At 40.8% G+C, this 15,046-nt stretch overlaps 1 protein-coding gene across 1 annotated transcript in view; it reads right to left on the reverse strand.

Moving 5' to 3' along the window:
- Nucleotides 1-2,296: 2,296 nt before the first annotated feature.
- LOC130096077 (uncharacterized protein C14orf132-like) overlaps nucleotides 2,297-15,046 on the reverse strand; it is a 29,452-nt gene continuing 16,702 nt past the window's right edge. Inside the window, exon 2 of the mRNA XM_056262719.1 lies at nucleotides 2,297-3,027. Coding sequence (XP_056118694.1) covers nucleotides 2,797-3,027 — 231 coding nt within the window. The 3' untranslated portion in view covers nucleotides 2,297-2,796. The remainder of the gene's footprint in view (nucleotides 3,028-15,046) is intronic.

The raw sequence follows: 15,046 nt of genomic DNA on the forward strand, positions 1-15,046 counted from the left end.
GTGCACAGTTATCCCATTTGTTGCCTGCTTCAGCTTAAGATGGAAGGAGTACCATGGATTATGTATTGGCATGCCTTTGTTCAGCATGGTGTAGTGGGTATTAATGTTCCCATAGCGTCAACACCATAATGCAGCGTCGAGTTCCGTGAAATGGAACGTCTGGTTACCTGGTTCCCTGAGATGGAAACGAGATGCTGTATCACGTTGCCATGCTTTGGGCACGCCTGAGTGTCTTTCTTCAGACAATTCAAAGTTGTAATGTATTCAATTCAATTCAAACGTGTAATGAAGTGTATACGAATGGTGCTCCATGTGATGTCATTGGACTGTCGTCAGTCAATAAGTTCCAGGGAACTGGGTTAAATACATAACCCTAAAATGTTCTCCATGACTGTTTTCATTTCCTCCTCATTTACAGTTTCTGTGTGGACCAAGCTGCTGATTCCAAAATAGTAATTGATTATTGATTGTAAACATGGTCACTCACATGCAAATGTATTCTATTATTAACAACTAGATTATTGAGGTGAAAGTGTCAAGGTTTTGCTTAGTTCATTTTCAGAAAAAGATGAGCAAATTTGTTATAAGTATACGACAGTCGCACATCTAGTGTTCAATGACTCGTTTAATTCAACAGTGGTTTTTCAATACAAAAAGAAACACATTGCAGTGCAGGTGAAGCAGAATTTAGCTGAACACACCAGTGTCCATTTGCCATAATATATATCAGGCCTCTATATAAAGACCTCTCAACATCAACAGACATGACTTTTACTAAAAATCTTAATATCTACATTGTTTTTGCTGAGCAGAATTTTTTTGTTACTTTGCATCACTCTTCTAAATTAAGGTTTACTGTTGTTAGGGGATTGTGATTTGAGCTGGTCTAATTAACAGATGTCCCTCTATTAGGAACTGCAATGGTACCAGCAAACTGCAGTTTATTCCCTTAATGGAAAAGAGACTTTGAAGGACATTTCAATCTTCTCTCCTTCTCTCTGATTAGATCGTACCATAATTAACAATCAGCTCTTCATCAAACTTCATTGTGGCAGTTACAGTTTATCTGCAAAGTTTTTTACATATGGATGTGAGGGCTTCCAGTCCATAAATCAAAGTCAATGATAAAGTGAAGGCCATTTTCCTGTTCAGCATATATTCAACTTCATCTCCTAGTGCAATCCATTGCAAAAAAGATGATAGATGATCATCTTGGCTTGGTCCCAGTCCATTTCGTCCAAGTGAACCGTAGGTCTAAAGTCTGTTGATCAGATCAATACTGTGACCGTCACAGTCTGAAAACTGTCCGGTCAATAATGACTCAATTAGAAATCGTTTTTACAGTGAAAATGCTGAAGATCTGACTGGTTTGTAAAATTTGACTGGTATGAAATAACTTTCTAAACCTTTTTTAGTTGGAGACATTTAAGGACATCTGAAGACTTAGTCTTATAAACTAAATGCAGTCGCGTAATCAGAATTAAGAGAATTGATTCATCTTAAAAAAAGAGTGTATTTGCTGTTCCTAAACTACAGTAATAAACTATCTTCCCTTGAAAGACTATATTGGTCAAATAGCAAGACCAGCACTAGCCAGCATCAGCAAACCTAGAGCAGTCAATTAATTCCATTTCAGTAGGGATTGTTGGTCCAGTCATATTCTTCATTAAGGCTTTAAAACGCTCTAAAAAAAGACTTTTTAAAACATTTATAATAATAATGAGCAATAGGAAAGTTATTAGCGTAATTATGCATGAATCAAATTTCTTCATGTGTGTTTGTTTGGACAGTTGCTTTGTGCAAGCAGGCAGTAAAGATGTTTGCTGGTGTATGATGGTGGGATAAGAAGCCACAGCCACTTTCTCCCAGACAGCATGAAACAGTCACCATAGCAACCACCACCTTTTTATGCTGAGCTCATTAAAAGCAAAGCTTTGACCTCTACCAAATACAAGCTGCACTTGTCATCCTCAACTAACGGGACGGGATGATTCATCTGTATGAAATCGTTTACTGGAATGCAGGTTTTAATTCAAATCATTGTGTGGTGTGTTTCTTAAATATTAAACTGGCCCTTCCATAAACTAAAATTGGTGATTTTACTATGTGGAGATTTAAGTGAAGAGATTGTCTCCAAATTGATGTATCCTGGGGTCAAAAAATGAAATAATACATGAAAAATAAACCAATGTGTAAAAAAGAAAAAAATATAAATGCCTTTAATCGCTTATTATCTGTTTCAGAGCAAGGTTAAAATATTTGAATAGTATTAAAAAAAGGGTTTACTTTTTTCTGGGCACTTACAGTCTCCACTTCCTACTTTTACACTATGTTTTGGTTACTTTTCCAAATTAGGTTTGGGAAATCATTTCAACTTCCTCATCACTGCTCTAAAAAGGATGCTGGATGACTTCCAGAGAGTAGCGTTTGCCCTCTAGACATTTAAAGCTTAATAAAGCATTTCTTATTACACAATAAAAGCAAAAAAAAAAACACATACAAATGATTTGGCAAAAGTCTGGCAGTATTAGTCACTCAGAAAAATAAAAACAGCAGATTTTCCTCACATTACACTGTTTAGCATCAAACAATCTAGATAAAAAGTTTTCAACATGAAAATTACAAAATAATTTCTGGAGCTTCTAAATACTGTTCTGAATAGAAAATAAACAACTAACACCGTGTACATTTTTTTTTCTTGAATGATTGCACACACTGTTCGTCTGATGAGGGCCCCGGCACCCTGTATTTGGGGACGAATTTATCTCCAAAGTTCAGTTGGTTTCATTCTAGAGGTCAGAACGTAAAGGCATAAACAACGCCCACCACTATAATGTTCCCGATGGTGGCTGTGATGGCGATCCACAGCCATATGGCATCTCGGGACATGGACTGCTGCTCCTCCTGTTGGTTGTGAGCTGCCAGAGCGGCGGCGTGGACGCTAGCAGAGGAGTTGAAGAGAGAGTGATCCGTGCTGTAGTCATCGTGAGGCGATGAGTCCATGAAGGCTCCTGTCATCACAGGGATCTGATGATGGAGAAGAGATAAGGTAAGACGGATGACCACACAACCAAATGATTCAATCTTCTACATCGGTAACACTCTGATGCGCATCATGGTCTGGCTTTATAGACATCTTACAAAACTCGGTAACAATTGGATAGTCCACTTTAGACATTTTGCTATCTATAAGTAATTTGCAACTACATGTCAACTAACTCTTGTTAGTATTAGTAGACTGTCTGCCTTTAATATCTGGCAACACTTTATATTGATGCTCCCCAACAGTCTATAAGTAACTTTGCAACTACATGTCAACTTATTATACTAACCTTAACCCTAAGCTAACAGTTTTTATCATACTCTAATGGGAGATAGTTGACATGTAGTAAAAGTACACTGTAAAAGTCTCACTGCTAGCCACAATTACAGTTCCAGATACAATCAATAAGTGCACTTAGATGAGTTCATTCCTAGCCTCGGGAGAGCAGGAATTTGTGTAATACATTTAGCTAAATTGATAAATGTTTAGCCTAAATGTTTTACATTCCTTAAACATCTTTGACATGTTAGAGTAAAATAAAATATATTGCTTAATTGAATCAAATGTAATTAAACGAAAACTACATTAATCTCAATAATATATACAGTACTGTATATAGTAGAATACCATTGGTAAGGTTTATTATTATTATTTTCAATGTTGAAAAACGTTTTGCTGCGTAATATTTCTGTGGAAACCATGGCGCATTTTTTTCAGGAGTATTTGATAAATAGACAATTCAAAATAATAACATTTATTTATTTCATCATGTGCCAGTTTTAGTAAATTTGCAATGGATTGATGCAAATTTTTGGTTTTACTAGATTTATTGCAAATAAAAATGACACTAACGCCAAACATTTTATTCTACTTAACTAACTCAGAGCGCATACCTTAAATGGCTACAGAATTACTGATGTAGCTGATAAAATATAAACTATTACAGAAAATATATAAATTGAATGCAGTGTGAGTCGCTTTGATTAAACAGCATCTGTCAAATATACACTGTTTAAGAAGCAAAAGAAATGCTAAAGTCTTATCGGATTATTATTTTATTTATTTTTGAGGTGTCTAAATAATATAACTAGACCTCTTTTTAAGATCTGAAGTCTACACAACAGGTAAATGATTTTTTTTATTCTCAGAAAACAAATGCAGATGTATCTCAAAACAAATGTGTTACTTTCCATAAATCAAGATAATTGTTTTTTTTCTGTGGAGAGAAAACAATTCTCTTCACAAGCGATAACCTCAGGAAACAGGCTTCCCATATACAGTCTGCAATCTGTCATATATTTGTGTGTGGTGTAGCAAAAAAAGAAAATAAAACATATCTAAATCTAAATTTATTTGAGGATAATGAAGACAGCTATCCTATAAGGATTTTGGCTGTTTGTTCAAAAGTTGAAATATGATGAATTATGTTATTTTAACTATTTTAATAACTATGAATTACTTCATTTAGAAACGTGTTTTTATGAAATAGGACCATGCAGAACACCTCATAAAAACTTGATCGTCTACATGTAGCATTTTATTGGATTAGTTTTATTGGAAGGCATTTTCTGAGATTGAATTGTCTTGTTTACTATTGACTTTTTTATTTATTTGAAATGTAATTTTAAACATTCAAGGGAGTAAGTTTATGCACGTCTCTTTTTAACTCTTATTATCGTACATATCTTGTTAACAATTAATGGACCCATTATCCACTGACAGATATTTGAAATTTTGGATGATTTATATAAATAGTAAAAAAAAAGGTTAATAATAATAATAATAATAATAAATCATAATCACTGCTCAACAATATAATAATAATAATAATATTTTTTGTGAGTGAAATTTTAAACCTACGACTTTTCACATCAAATGCAAGAAATATACCTCTATACCAAACTATCTCCCTATGGCTAACATTTACCATCATCTCTCTGGGGCTTCTTCATAAAGATAAAAATAAAACATGTTACAAATGAATTGCATTTTATATTTGTCTAATAGCCCTTGGCCTCGAAAATGCTCCTTTTTAGTCATTCACAAAGCAGAGCTGTCATTTCCACAACCTTCACAACAAATTGTCTAACAAGTAGCATGTTGATGATTAAAGCGAGAATGTGAATAACAAATCTGGCTATTTCCAGAGAGGTGTCTGAGCTGGTTTAAGACTGATCAAAAGCTGCATGGAGCAGTAAAGAGTCTGAGAGCCTCCACTGATCCAAGATGAAAAGACGCTCTCCACCAGGGTAAAAATATCACAAAGAACCCAAAGATGGCCAATTTCTCTCCTCTCTATTCAGCCTGACATGCACACCTGTCTGTGCTGGTTTGTGGGTGTGAACCCTTACAAGCTGCACACTTCACACACACACAGACGGATCCTTGTTCTGCTTCACTATGGCAACTGGTGACAGAAGAGAACAAGGAATGGTGGAGGCAGGGACGCTGTGAATGAAGAAGGATGACAAACTTAACGGTGTATGAGCGGCTACCAGTGAACCATCATGAGCTGATAAAAAAACAAACAAAGACGACATATCTGAAGGCAACATTATGAATCATCCATCTCAGAGTATAATTGTTTATAATGTGTCGTTTCACTCATGGCTTAACACTTTTTAAGCTGTATCTACAACATTTTCAAACCATTTTCAGGAATCACACACGCGCACGCGCACGCAAACACACACACACACACACACACACACACACACACACACACACACACACACACACACACAACAAACAACAAATTAGCAAATAATATTGAAAATGTCTGTTTACATGCTGGTGCCGGTTCCAAGTTCTACCACAAACATGTATGTAACTTTTTTTTTCTTTTTTTTATTTAAATACATATTTATTTAATATACAATTAATAATTCAGTATCTCATTGCTGCTGTGCATTTTGTCAGTTTTGACAGCAATGTTTTTCATTTAGCAAGGCAAAAACACAAGTGAATTATAGTCTGCCCGGCTTATATTAAGACCAGGGAAGCAGAGCAGAATGTGAGGTTTTTATATTACTTAGGGTACATTTACACGATGATGTACTAAAAACGGAAAAGGTTTTATTTATATATACAGATGACAACGTTGTCAAAATGATCCCTGTTCACATGGATCAACGAAAACTACTAAAAACGCTGTATTATCATGCCAGGCCAGTAGGTGGCGATGTCACTTTGTAAAGAAACACTACACGCCTACAGACTGAACGCGTAAGACGCATACGCATGACGTTCATTTTTTTCACAAATTCACGTTTGCTGTAGTTTACACATAGATGATATTGATAAGGGTATAGTAAAAAAAAAAAAAAAAAACTTGCAGTATGAATACCTTTTTCAAAATTTTGTGTTTTCAGGACCCCAAAACGCCGTTGTCGTGTACATGAACAGCCAAAACGCATAAAAAGTTTTCCGTTTTTCGTTGAAAACTGTGTCGTGTAAACTGCCCCTCAAAATTAGGCCTGTTTTGAGATGTTATGTTGATGTATGACTCAGAGGTCAGTGATTGGCTGATTATTGAAGTCAGTGTAAAACAGAGGCAACTAGGCAGCAATCGATACAGCACTGCACCTGCTGCTCCTCACTGACAGAACAACTACATCAATCTTTGAGGAGAAAAACCTTCTCTCGTCTTTTTGAAACATAAAAACTGACGTACACATAAATAACAGTGCTAATAAATCAGAATGAGGATGTTCACTGGGATTCTAAATAGAACATTTTCAGAGTGCAGAGATTTTCCTTACACAGTTCTCCTATGTAATAACATTGTACAAAAGGTAGCATACGAATCAATGCATGCAATCAAGAGTGGATGTATAAATTCACATTCTGTACTAATAAGCACTAAAGGTACATAAAACATACAAAAACCTGCCATTATTTACTATTTCATTTTCTGCATGCTTTTTAATATAATGAAAGTGAAGAAATGCTGGAGCTTTCCAAATGAAAAAAAAAAACACCACAAGAGCATCATAAAAGTTTTCATTACAACTTGTGCACTATGTATTCCAAGTTTTCTGAAGCAGTATGATAGGTTTGTCTGAGAAATAGACTGATATACTGAGCTCTCATTTTGCATGTTCAACAAGAGTAGGTGATTTGTGAACAAATCATTCTTTTGAATTTAATATTTTCAATGAATCAAATGTTCCAATGCACAAAACCAGCCAGAGTGATTCGCTAATGAATAAAAATCTCACTTAATGGTCAAATTACAGTGATTGATAGCTCATTGGAGGTGAATATTGTCAGTGAATAACAACTACAGTGTAGCTTGAGAGGACTTGGAATATAGTGTGTCTACTTTTATGATTTTATTGTGTTTTTTTATTGTTGGTTGAAACTAAAAGCGGTTTCACTTTATTTGGATGGTCCCTTTAACACATTCAGTTGACTATAAGTAATGTTGCACCTACATCTCTATTAACTCTCACTAGAGTGCATTAGTAGACTGGTAGGCAGGGCCGTAGCTAGAGGATTCGGGGCCCCCTGAAAAAATATTGATGTGGGCCCCCACCACCCTCCACCAATATCATATACTGTACAATAGATGAACATGGAGGCCCACATAACAGAAGATGGTGATGTTGTTGTAAAACCTTTATTTTAAAAGTTAAATGTTTATATAAAAATTACAACTAATAAAAACTAACAAAAAAGCAAGAAATTGTTCAATAATAATAAAACCAATTTTTAAAAAGTAATAATTTTTTTCCCCATCAGTCTGTTATAATTCATAAATCAAAAAGTAAACATTTAGAAATTGACAAGAATGCAGTCTAATTCAAAAAATAAAACCATTCATTGTCTTATTTTTTAATAAAGATGATATGGAACTGGTAATATTATTAAATAAAGCGAATACATTTATTCATCCAAGTGCAGTATTCGTGTTTTCTCGATGTTTTAAATATCATCAGCCGGCAGGTCAGATGCATAATGCAATGCATCGTGACTCGTGTATTTTTTTTAAAACTCTAGTAACAATAGTGTAAAAAGACAGGAATTTAGACCACGTAATCATTCGGTCGATTGCGGCGCGCACCGATAATAAAAAATGACTGTACACGGCAGACTGTAGACGGAAGTTTTCTAATTCCCAGCGAAATAACAATATATAACCGGTCTTTAAGAACGTCTTGATCGACTGGGATACAACCACTCTCCTTGCCTCCCTCTCCGTCTTTTCCTGGCATTTCTGGTTCCCTGATTTATGTTTTCTTCAGTCTTCTTCATATTTTTCAGTCAGTCAGTCTCCTGCTCTTCCACCAAGTTCATCGTTAACTTCAGGCTGCCGCCTCAACTCTGATTGGTTCTGTTCACGAGCTGGGGCTTACAATTTTATTGGGTCCATCTGATGTTTGTCACTGACTCTGACTGAATAATAAATACTTTAGGTCGGACTAAACCATTTTTATGGAGGTAAGAGAAGCAGATATTTGGAAAAAATATTTACCCAAATTGCACGTTTTTGTGGTTTTCATTTAAATCTCAGGCATACAACTAATATAAATATTAGAATTATTCATACTACAGGGGCCTAAATAGTATAACTGCTGGATTTTGTGGGGCCCCCTGGGCAGCGGGGGCCCCTATAATTGTCACCACCTTTCACCCCACTAGCGACGGCCCTGCTGGTAGGGTTAGGGATAGAATAAGTTGACATGTAGTTTCAAAGTTACTTATAGTCTGTAGAATGTCTGTTGGAGGACCATCACAATAAAGAGTTGGCAGATATTAAGCAGACAGTCTACTAATACTCTAATGAGAGTTAGTTGACATGTAGTTGCAAAGTTACTTATAGTCAACAGAATGTTCAAAAGGGACCATCAAAATAAAGTGTTACCCTAAAAGCTTTAATTCCCATGCCAGTCTTAAGAATTTCATATTTTTGGATTTTAAATATTCAAGACTTTAAAATAACTCTTAACCAAACAGAGCACTTTACTGTCAAATGAAGCTGTTCCTTTGCATTTTCCTCTATTACTGTAAATTAAAATGACAAACAATTTAATGTCATAGGGCCCTATCTTACACCCGGCGCAATGCAGTGCCAAGCACGACGCAAGTGTTTTTTTGCTAGTTTCAGTCCGACGCAGTTATGCATTTGCGCCCATTTGTGCGTCCATGGGCGTCCATGTCTGAAAACGAGGTGCGTTCAGGCGCATTGTTGGCGCGTTTGCTATTTTGAGGCAACTGAAATAGACTGCGCCATTGACCAACTGAAACCTGGTCTAAAGTCAACGGCGCAGTATTTTTTTTTGTTATTTAAAGAGCACGTTAGTAATGTGCGCTTATAGGGTCCACAAGGCGTGTACACTCTGCTTACACACAGGGATGCACAGCAGTATACAAACATGTCAAATATTTAAAATAAAAGGATTACAATGTAAAAGATTTTTATTGTGTACATAAAGATATGGTGGAATCCGGCTTATCCCGTAGATGGTCTGCTTGCGCACTTTTACCTCGCGCACGAGCAGTTCCGTTTGCGGTCTGGGGAAGCGTTCGGTCTTTCCACAATCAAATTCCGTCATGTAAATAGCGAATCCGCCATGGCGCAAACACAACTGGCATTTAAAGGGAATGGGAGATGAGACTCGTAACGCACGTTAATCCCAAAACACACCCATTACTCATTAAGAGAATAGGGACAACCCTTTTAGACCATGCGCCTGGCGCGCATACCATTTTTCCCGTTGTTAAACTAGCAAAAGTGGATTCTGACACGCCCTAAGTGAACTTGCGCCCTGCGCTTTAGATCATGCGCTTAGATTGTTAAAATAGGGCCCTCTAGGTGTTTTTGCAGAGCAAAAGTTCATAGACCAAATAGTCTAATTTTGTAAAAGGAGAGAGGATTTGGAAAAGAAAAAGTCCACATTTCAATTTCTGCCACCAATTGATGAAGCATTGCAGCATGAAAAGGAGATTCAAGCTGTTCCCTTTGAGGGAACTCACATTGCTTCGTATGACAACACTTTGGGGAACGCCTTCAGTGTGACTGCGTCTGAAGCGTGTGTGCAACTAGTCCAATCCTGGTTGGTGCTGTGTCACCTTGTGAGGTGTGATGGCATAAGGCGGAAACTACAAAGGGAGGCCGGCAACACAGCAATGTCAGTTTTTGCTTTTTAGCAAGTGCTCTGTGTTGAACTGTCTGTCCTATTTGGTGTTGTTTGTCCCGTAGGAACTTGAAATGTTAGTATAAGCACAGCTCCGTCCTTCGGATGAGACGTTAAACCGAGGTCTTGACTCTCTGTGGTCATTAAAAATCCCAGGATGTCCTTCGAAAAAGAGTAGGGGTGTAACCCCGGCATCCTGGCCAAATTTGCCCCATGGCCTCTGTCCATCATGGCCTCCTAATGATCCCTATATACTAATTGGCTTCATCACTCTGTCTCCTCTCCACCAATAAGCTGGTGTGTGGTGGGCGTTCTGGCGCAATATTGCCGCCGTCGCATCATCCCGCTGGATGCTGCACATTGGTGGTGGTTGAGGAGATTCCCCCCTTCCATATGTGAAGCGCTTTGAGGTCCCAGAAAAAGCGCTATATAAATGTAACAAATTAGTATTATAGCTGATAGAGGGTGTCTTCCTGCCCGCGTTAAAACTTCGGGAGGTTACACATGCGATCTGGCATCACAAGAGATGACCCACTGTCTGCTCTGGTTCTCCCTTAAGCCTCCTGCCCCGTGGGGCCGGATTCCATGGTACAGACTTAGATGAGGCTTTGTCTGTGTGGCAAGCAGGGCGGGGCTGAGGGCCGTGAGAATAGCACACTCCCCGTGGTGCTACGCAAGTATAAAAGGAGGCGCGAAGACAGTGAATGATGAGAGAGGACCAGGTGTGTGAGGCAGTCGTCCTTGAGGGGCTGCCGCTTTCACTTTAGTTTTGTGTTTATTTTATTATTTAAAGGTGCTCTATGTAACTTTTCTTCTAAAATGAATCCTTTTTTTATTGCCTGTGAGTGAAGGGGTTGTAATCACACATTACAATGATCCACTTGTCTGGTTTTGCTATTACCTCTGAAGGCCAGTATTCCTATTTCTATGTGAAGTCTCTGGGTCGGATTTTCTGCGAAATCCATCGGATGTGACGTGCATGCGCGCTCCCGAGCCTCTCTCCTTTTTATATACAGTCTATGTGACGGCACTGCAGCTGACGACATGGAGTCTGATAACACCCAAAAACGACCTGCCTCCAGCACAACACAGACTCCAACACAAACGCCACATAAATATAAAAAACAAAACAAAAATGTATCTGCTGAAGCTCTTCTGTAACGTACGGACAGAGGCGGTCGGATCCATGTGCAGAAATGTATTATAACTTGAACATAAACAGAAATAAACCAGGCATACAAATAAACAAGGGCAATCCAATAACTCGTGGTGTAAACAGGCATAGGTCGAGGCAGGCAGCACAGGTTCGCAAACAGTCCAGGATACAGGCAAAGGTCGAGAGTCCAGGGAAACACGGAGAAACAGAACAGGGAATAACGCTCAGAAATGCACGCTTACAGTGTAATAAGACTGCGCAAAGGACAGAGGAGAAACACAGGATTAAATCAGGAACTCAATAACCAATAATGAAACACAGCTGAACATAATAAAACATAATGAGTCCATGGGGAAAACATAACAAAATGAGAGGGTGCTCTCCAGTGGCTCTCGAGGGCACTACAGCTGCCGATCGTCACATAACCCCCCCTCTAATGAGCGGCTTCCAGACGCTCCTAAGAGCTCCGTGGGGAGGTCAACGGGGGCTGGGATGGAGGGCTGGGATGGAGGGCCAGGCCCGTGGAGAGGCAGGAGGTCAGGCCCATGGAGAGACCTGGGGCCTGGAGACCAGAGCAGGGCAAGAGACCATGGGGGAGCACGCGTCAAAGGCAACCAGGGTGGAACACACTTAAGGGTACCAGGACGGAGCAGACTCGGACGGAGACGAGGGCGGAGCAGACTCAGACGAGGTCCATGTCAGCGTCGCCTCCATGGCCCTCACAGAGTACCTACTGCCCCCCCCCCAAAAAAAAATACTTGGGGAAATCCACCGGAGGAACCTCCGGGCGGTATACGGGTTCAGGAAAGGCCACCCGGAGCTTGAAGGGCCCAGGCAGGGCGAGGCGCAGAGGCGGGGCCGACAGGGCGAGGCGCAGAGGCGGGGCCGACAGGGCGAGGAGTCTGGGTACGCTCACCGGAGCCTGATGAGCCGAGGGAGTCCTCCTCCTCCTCCTCCTCCTGCGACGACGCGCTGTTGGAACTGGTAACTCTGGATCCAGGGGAACAGACTCGTTAACTGGACCTGACTCCATAGATTCAGCCGAACTTGAATCACTTCCTTCACTGGATTCACTTGACTCGGGGCTAGATCCACTTGACTCGGGATTCGGTTCACTTTACTCGGGATTCGGTTCACTTCACTCGGGATTCGGTTCACTTGACTCGGGATCTAATTCCTTCGAGTCGGCTGGCACGCGCTCCAACTCCGGTTCGACCGGCGAAACCTCCGCTGTCTCTGGAATAGCACGTTCAACAGGGCCAGTACAGAATACGGGCTCGAGGGGTCCGACACGATGAGTGGGTTTGCCAGGAACGATATGCTTAAAAGCTCCTCTGACGGTCCTCAAGGGAGGATCAAACAGCTTGGCGAGCTGAGGCTTTAGCGGCGTGCGGAATGAGTGAGAGAAATCCGCCGCATACGAACCTCCCCGGCGCAGAGACAAGAGCAGTTCCTCGGGATCCTCCTCTTCTGCGGGGAGTTCAAAAGCCTTTCTGAATAGGGCGATAAACACGTCGTAAGAAGGAAACGATATCCGACCTGATTCCCAGAACGCGCCTGCCCACTCCAGAGCCTTTCCAGATAACATTGAGCAGATGAAGGAAACGCGGTCGTTATCCGAGGCGTAAAACTGGGGCTGGTGACTCATGTACAAGCCGCACTGCTGAAGAAACCCCTCACACGCTACAGGTGAGCCATCAAACTTTTCAGGAGGTGGCGTACTGGGATAACTGGATGCGGTACTCACACTGGGTTGCGGTAGAACAGGTGCAGCGGCAGTTTGGGCTTGATTAGCCGCTGTGCTTGAGCTCTGCGGAGACCAGGATTGCACGGAGCTTGCTAGTTCCTCGAGGAGAGAAGTTAGTCTCGCCAGCTGAGAACGATGAGAGGCTAGCATGGAAGCTCGGGTCTTGACCACGGTGGATAGATGCTGAAAGTCTGCTGGATCCACGTTTGGCGAAGTCTTCTTTAACGTACGGACAGAGGCGGTCGGATCCATGTGCAGAAATGTATTATAACTTGAACATAAACAGAAATAAACCAGGCACACAAATAAACAAGGGCAATCCAATAACTCGTGCTGTAAACAGGCGTAGGTCGAGGCAGGCAGCACAGGTTCGCAAACAGTCCAGGATACAGGCAAAGGTCGAGAGTCCAGGGAAACACGGAGAAACAGAACAGGGAATAACGCTCAGAAATGCACACTTACAGTGTAACAAGACTTCGCAAAGGACATAGGAGAAACACAGGTTTAAATCAGGAACTCAATAACCAATAATGAAACACAGCTGAACATAATATAACATAATGAGTCCATGGGGAAAAGATAACACAATGAGAGAGTGCCCTCCAGTGGCTCTCGAGGGCACTACAGCTGCCGATCGTCACATCGTCAGGCCAAACGTGAATCGAATCGACTTAGGACGAAAACACGGATCAACATCGGCAGAGCGTTTGAATTATGGAGAGACCTCCGCTATTTTTATTGTGATAAATTACAAGTTTTCAGATATGCTGAAATAAATAATGGTAAACTGTAATGAAATAGCAAGGTAAACTACAACATACATGAGATATGAAAAGAATACAAAAGATAGTATTTTGTTCCAGGATAACAAAAAGTAGGTGCTTTAGGATGTAACTTTTATTTTATGTACTAGATCTACTGTCTAACGTCACTCATCCCACTACTATCATATTGTTTATAATACACATTTCCAGACACTTTCAGTACAGTAATGTTAGTTCCTACGATCTTACTGTTACACTGAAATTGTTCAGTCTAGTTCACTAACCGTTTTCGTTATCATATTATACATTCATCTATGTTGACATTGCTGATTGTGAAAGATACACGAATAGTTAGTGAAATGCCTTATGCTAGATAACACACATGTCGGCTAAATGCAGTCAATGTAACGTTATCATGGTACGAGCATGGAGCATTAGTTCAACGTCAAGCTGATAAAAGTAGCCTATTATTGTAACGTTGCAGTGGGAGTTTACATGAGCTTCCAGTATGTTGTATGATGCTTTCTCCGGTGTGTTGAAAGTCTCAGTGTGGCCGGTACCATGAGTGTTCACTCTTGTGTTCGAGCACGCGCAAGAGCACGCCACGAGCGCTCTTGTAAAAATTGGTTGCAATCTGAAACATTACCGATAGAGGCTGCTAAAAATACATATAGCACCTTTAAGATGTGATATATTTGCTGGTTCCCGCCTCCTTCTTCCCAGAGCTAACTAACCTGGTTACATTGGTGCTGAAACCCCGAAGGTAGGAGGAACGCCCTTTCATAGAGCAGTCGCCGCTGTGGGGAATCTGTGGTGCCATCGAGCATGGCTGAGCAGAGTCTGCCAAAATGGGTGCTCGAAGCGGTGGGCTGGAGTGAGTTGCCGGGTGGCCGCCGTTCGTCGGAGCCTGCTGCTGTCTGCCGTGATGGGGAGGAGCAGGGAAGGGGGGACTCGCTGCCAGCTGCCCGAAGCCGGAGGAGCCTTCACCGTCCACCAGGCAGCGGAGGAGTCAGTGTGCTGTCCACCGAGGGCTATCCAGCGCAACCGCCAGGCATCGCGGAGGAGTTCACCCAGCTGGTGGAGGACCGTATTGTAGAAGGTTCTTTTTCTCTCTCCCCTCTCTCGTCTCTGTCTCTCCTCATGCATCTGTCTCCTTTTCTCTCGCCTTGTCTGTCCTTACCCCCAGGTGCTGCGGCT

The sequence above is a fragment of the Rhinichthys klamathensis genome, unplaced genomic scaffold (assembly GCF_029890125.1).
Source record: "Rhinichthys klamathensis goyatoka isolate OS25496 unplaced genomic scaffold, OSU_Roscu_1.1 h1tg000196l_1, whole genome shotgun sequence".
Taxonomy (NCBI): Eukaryota; Metazoa; Chordata; class Actinopteri; order Cypriniformes; family Leuciscidae; genus Rhinichthys; species Rhinichthys klamathensis.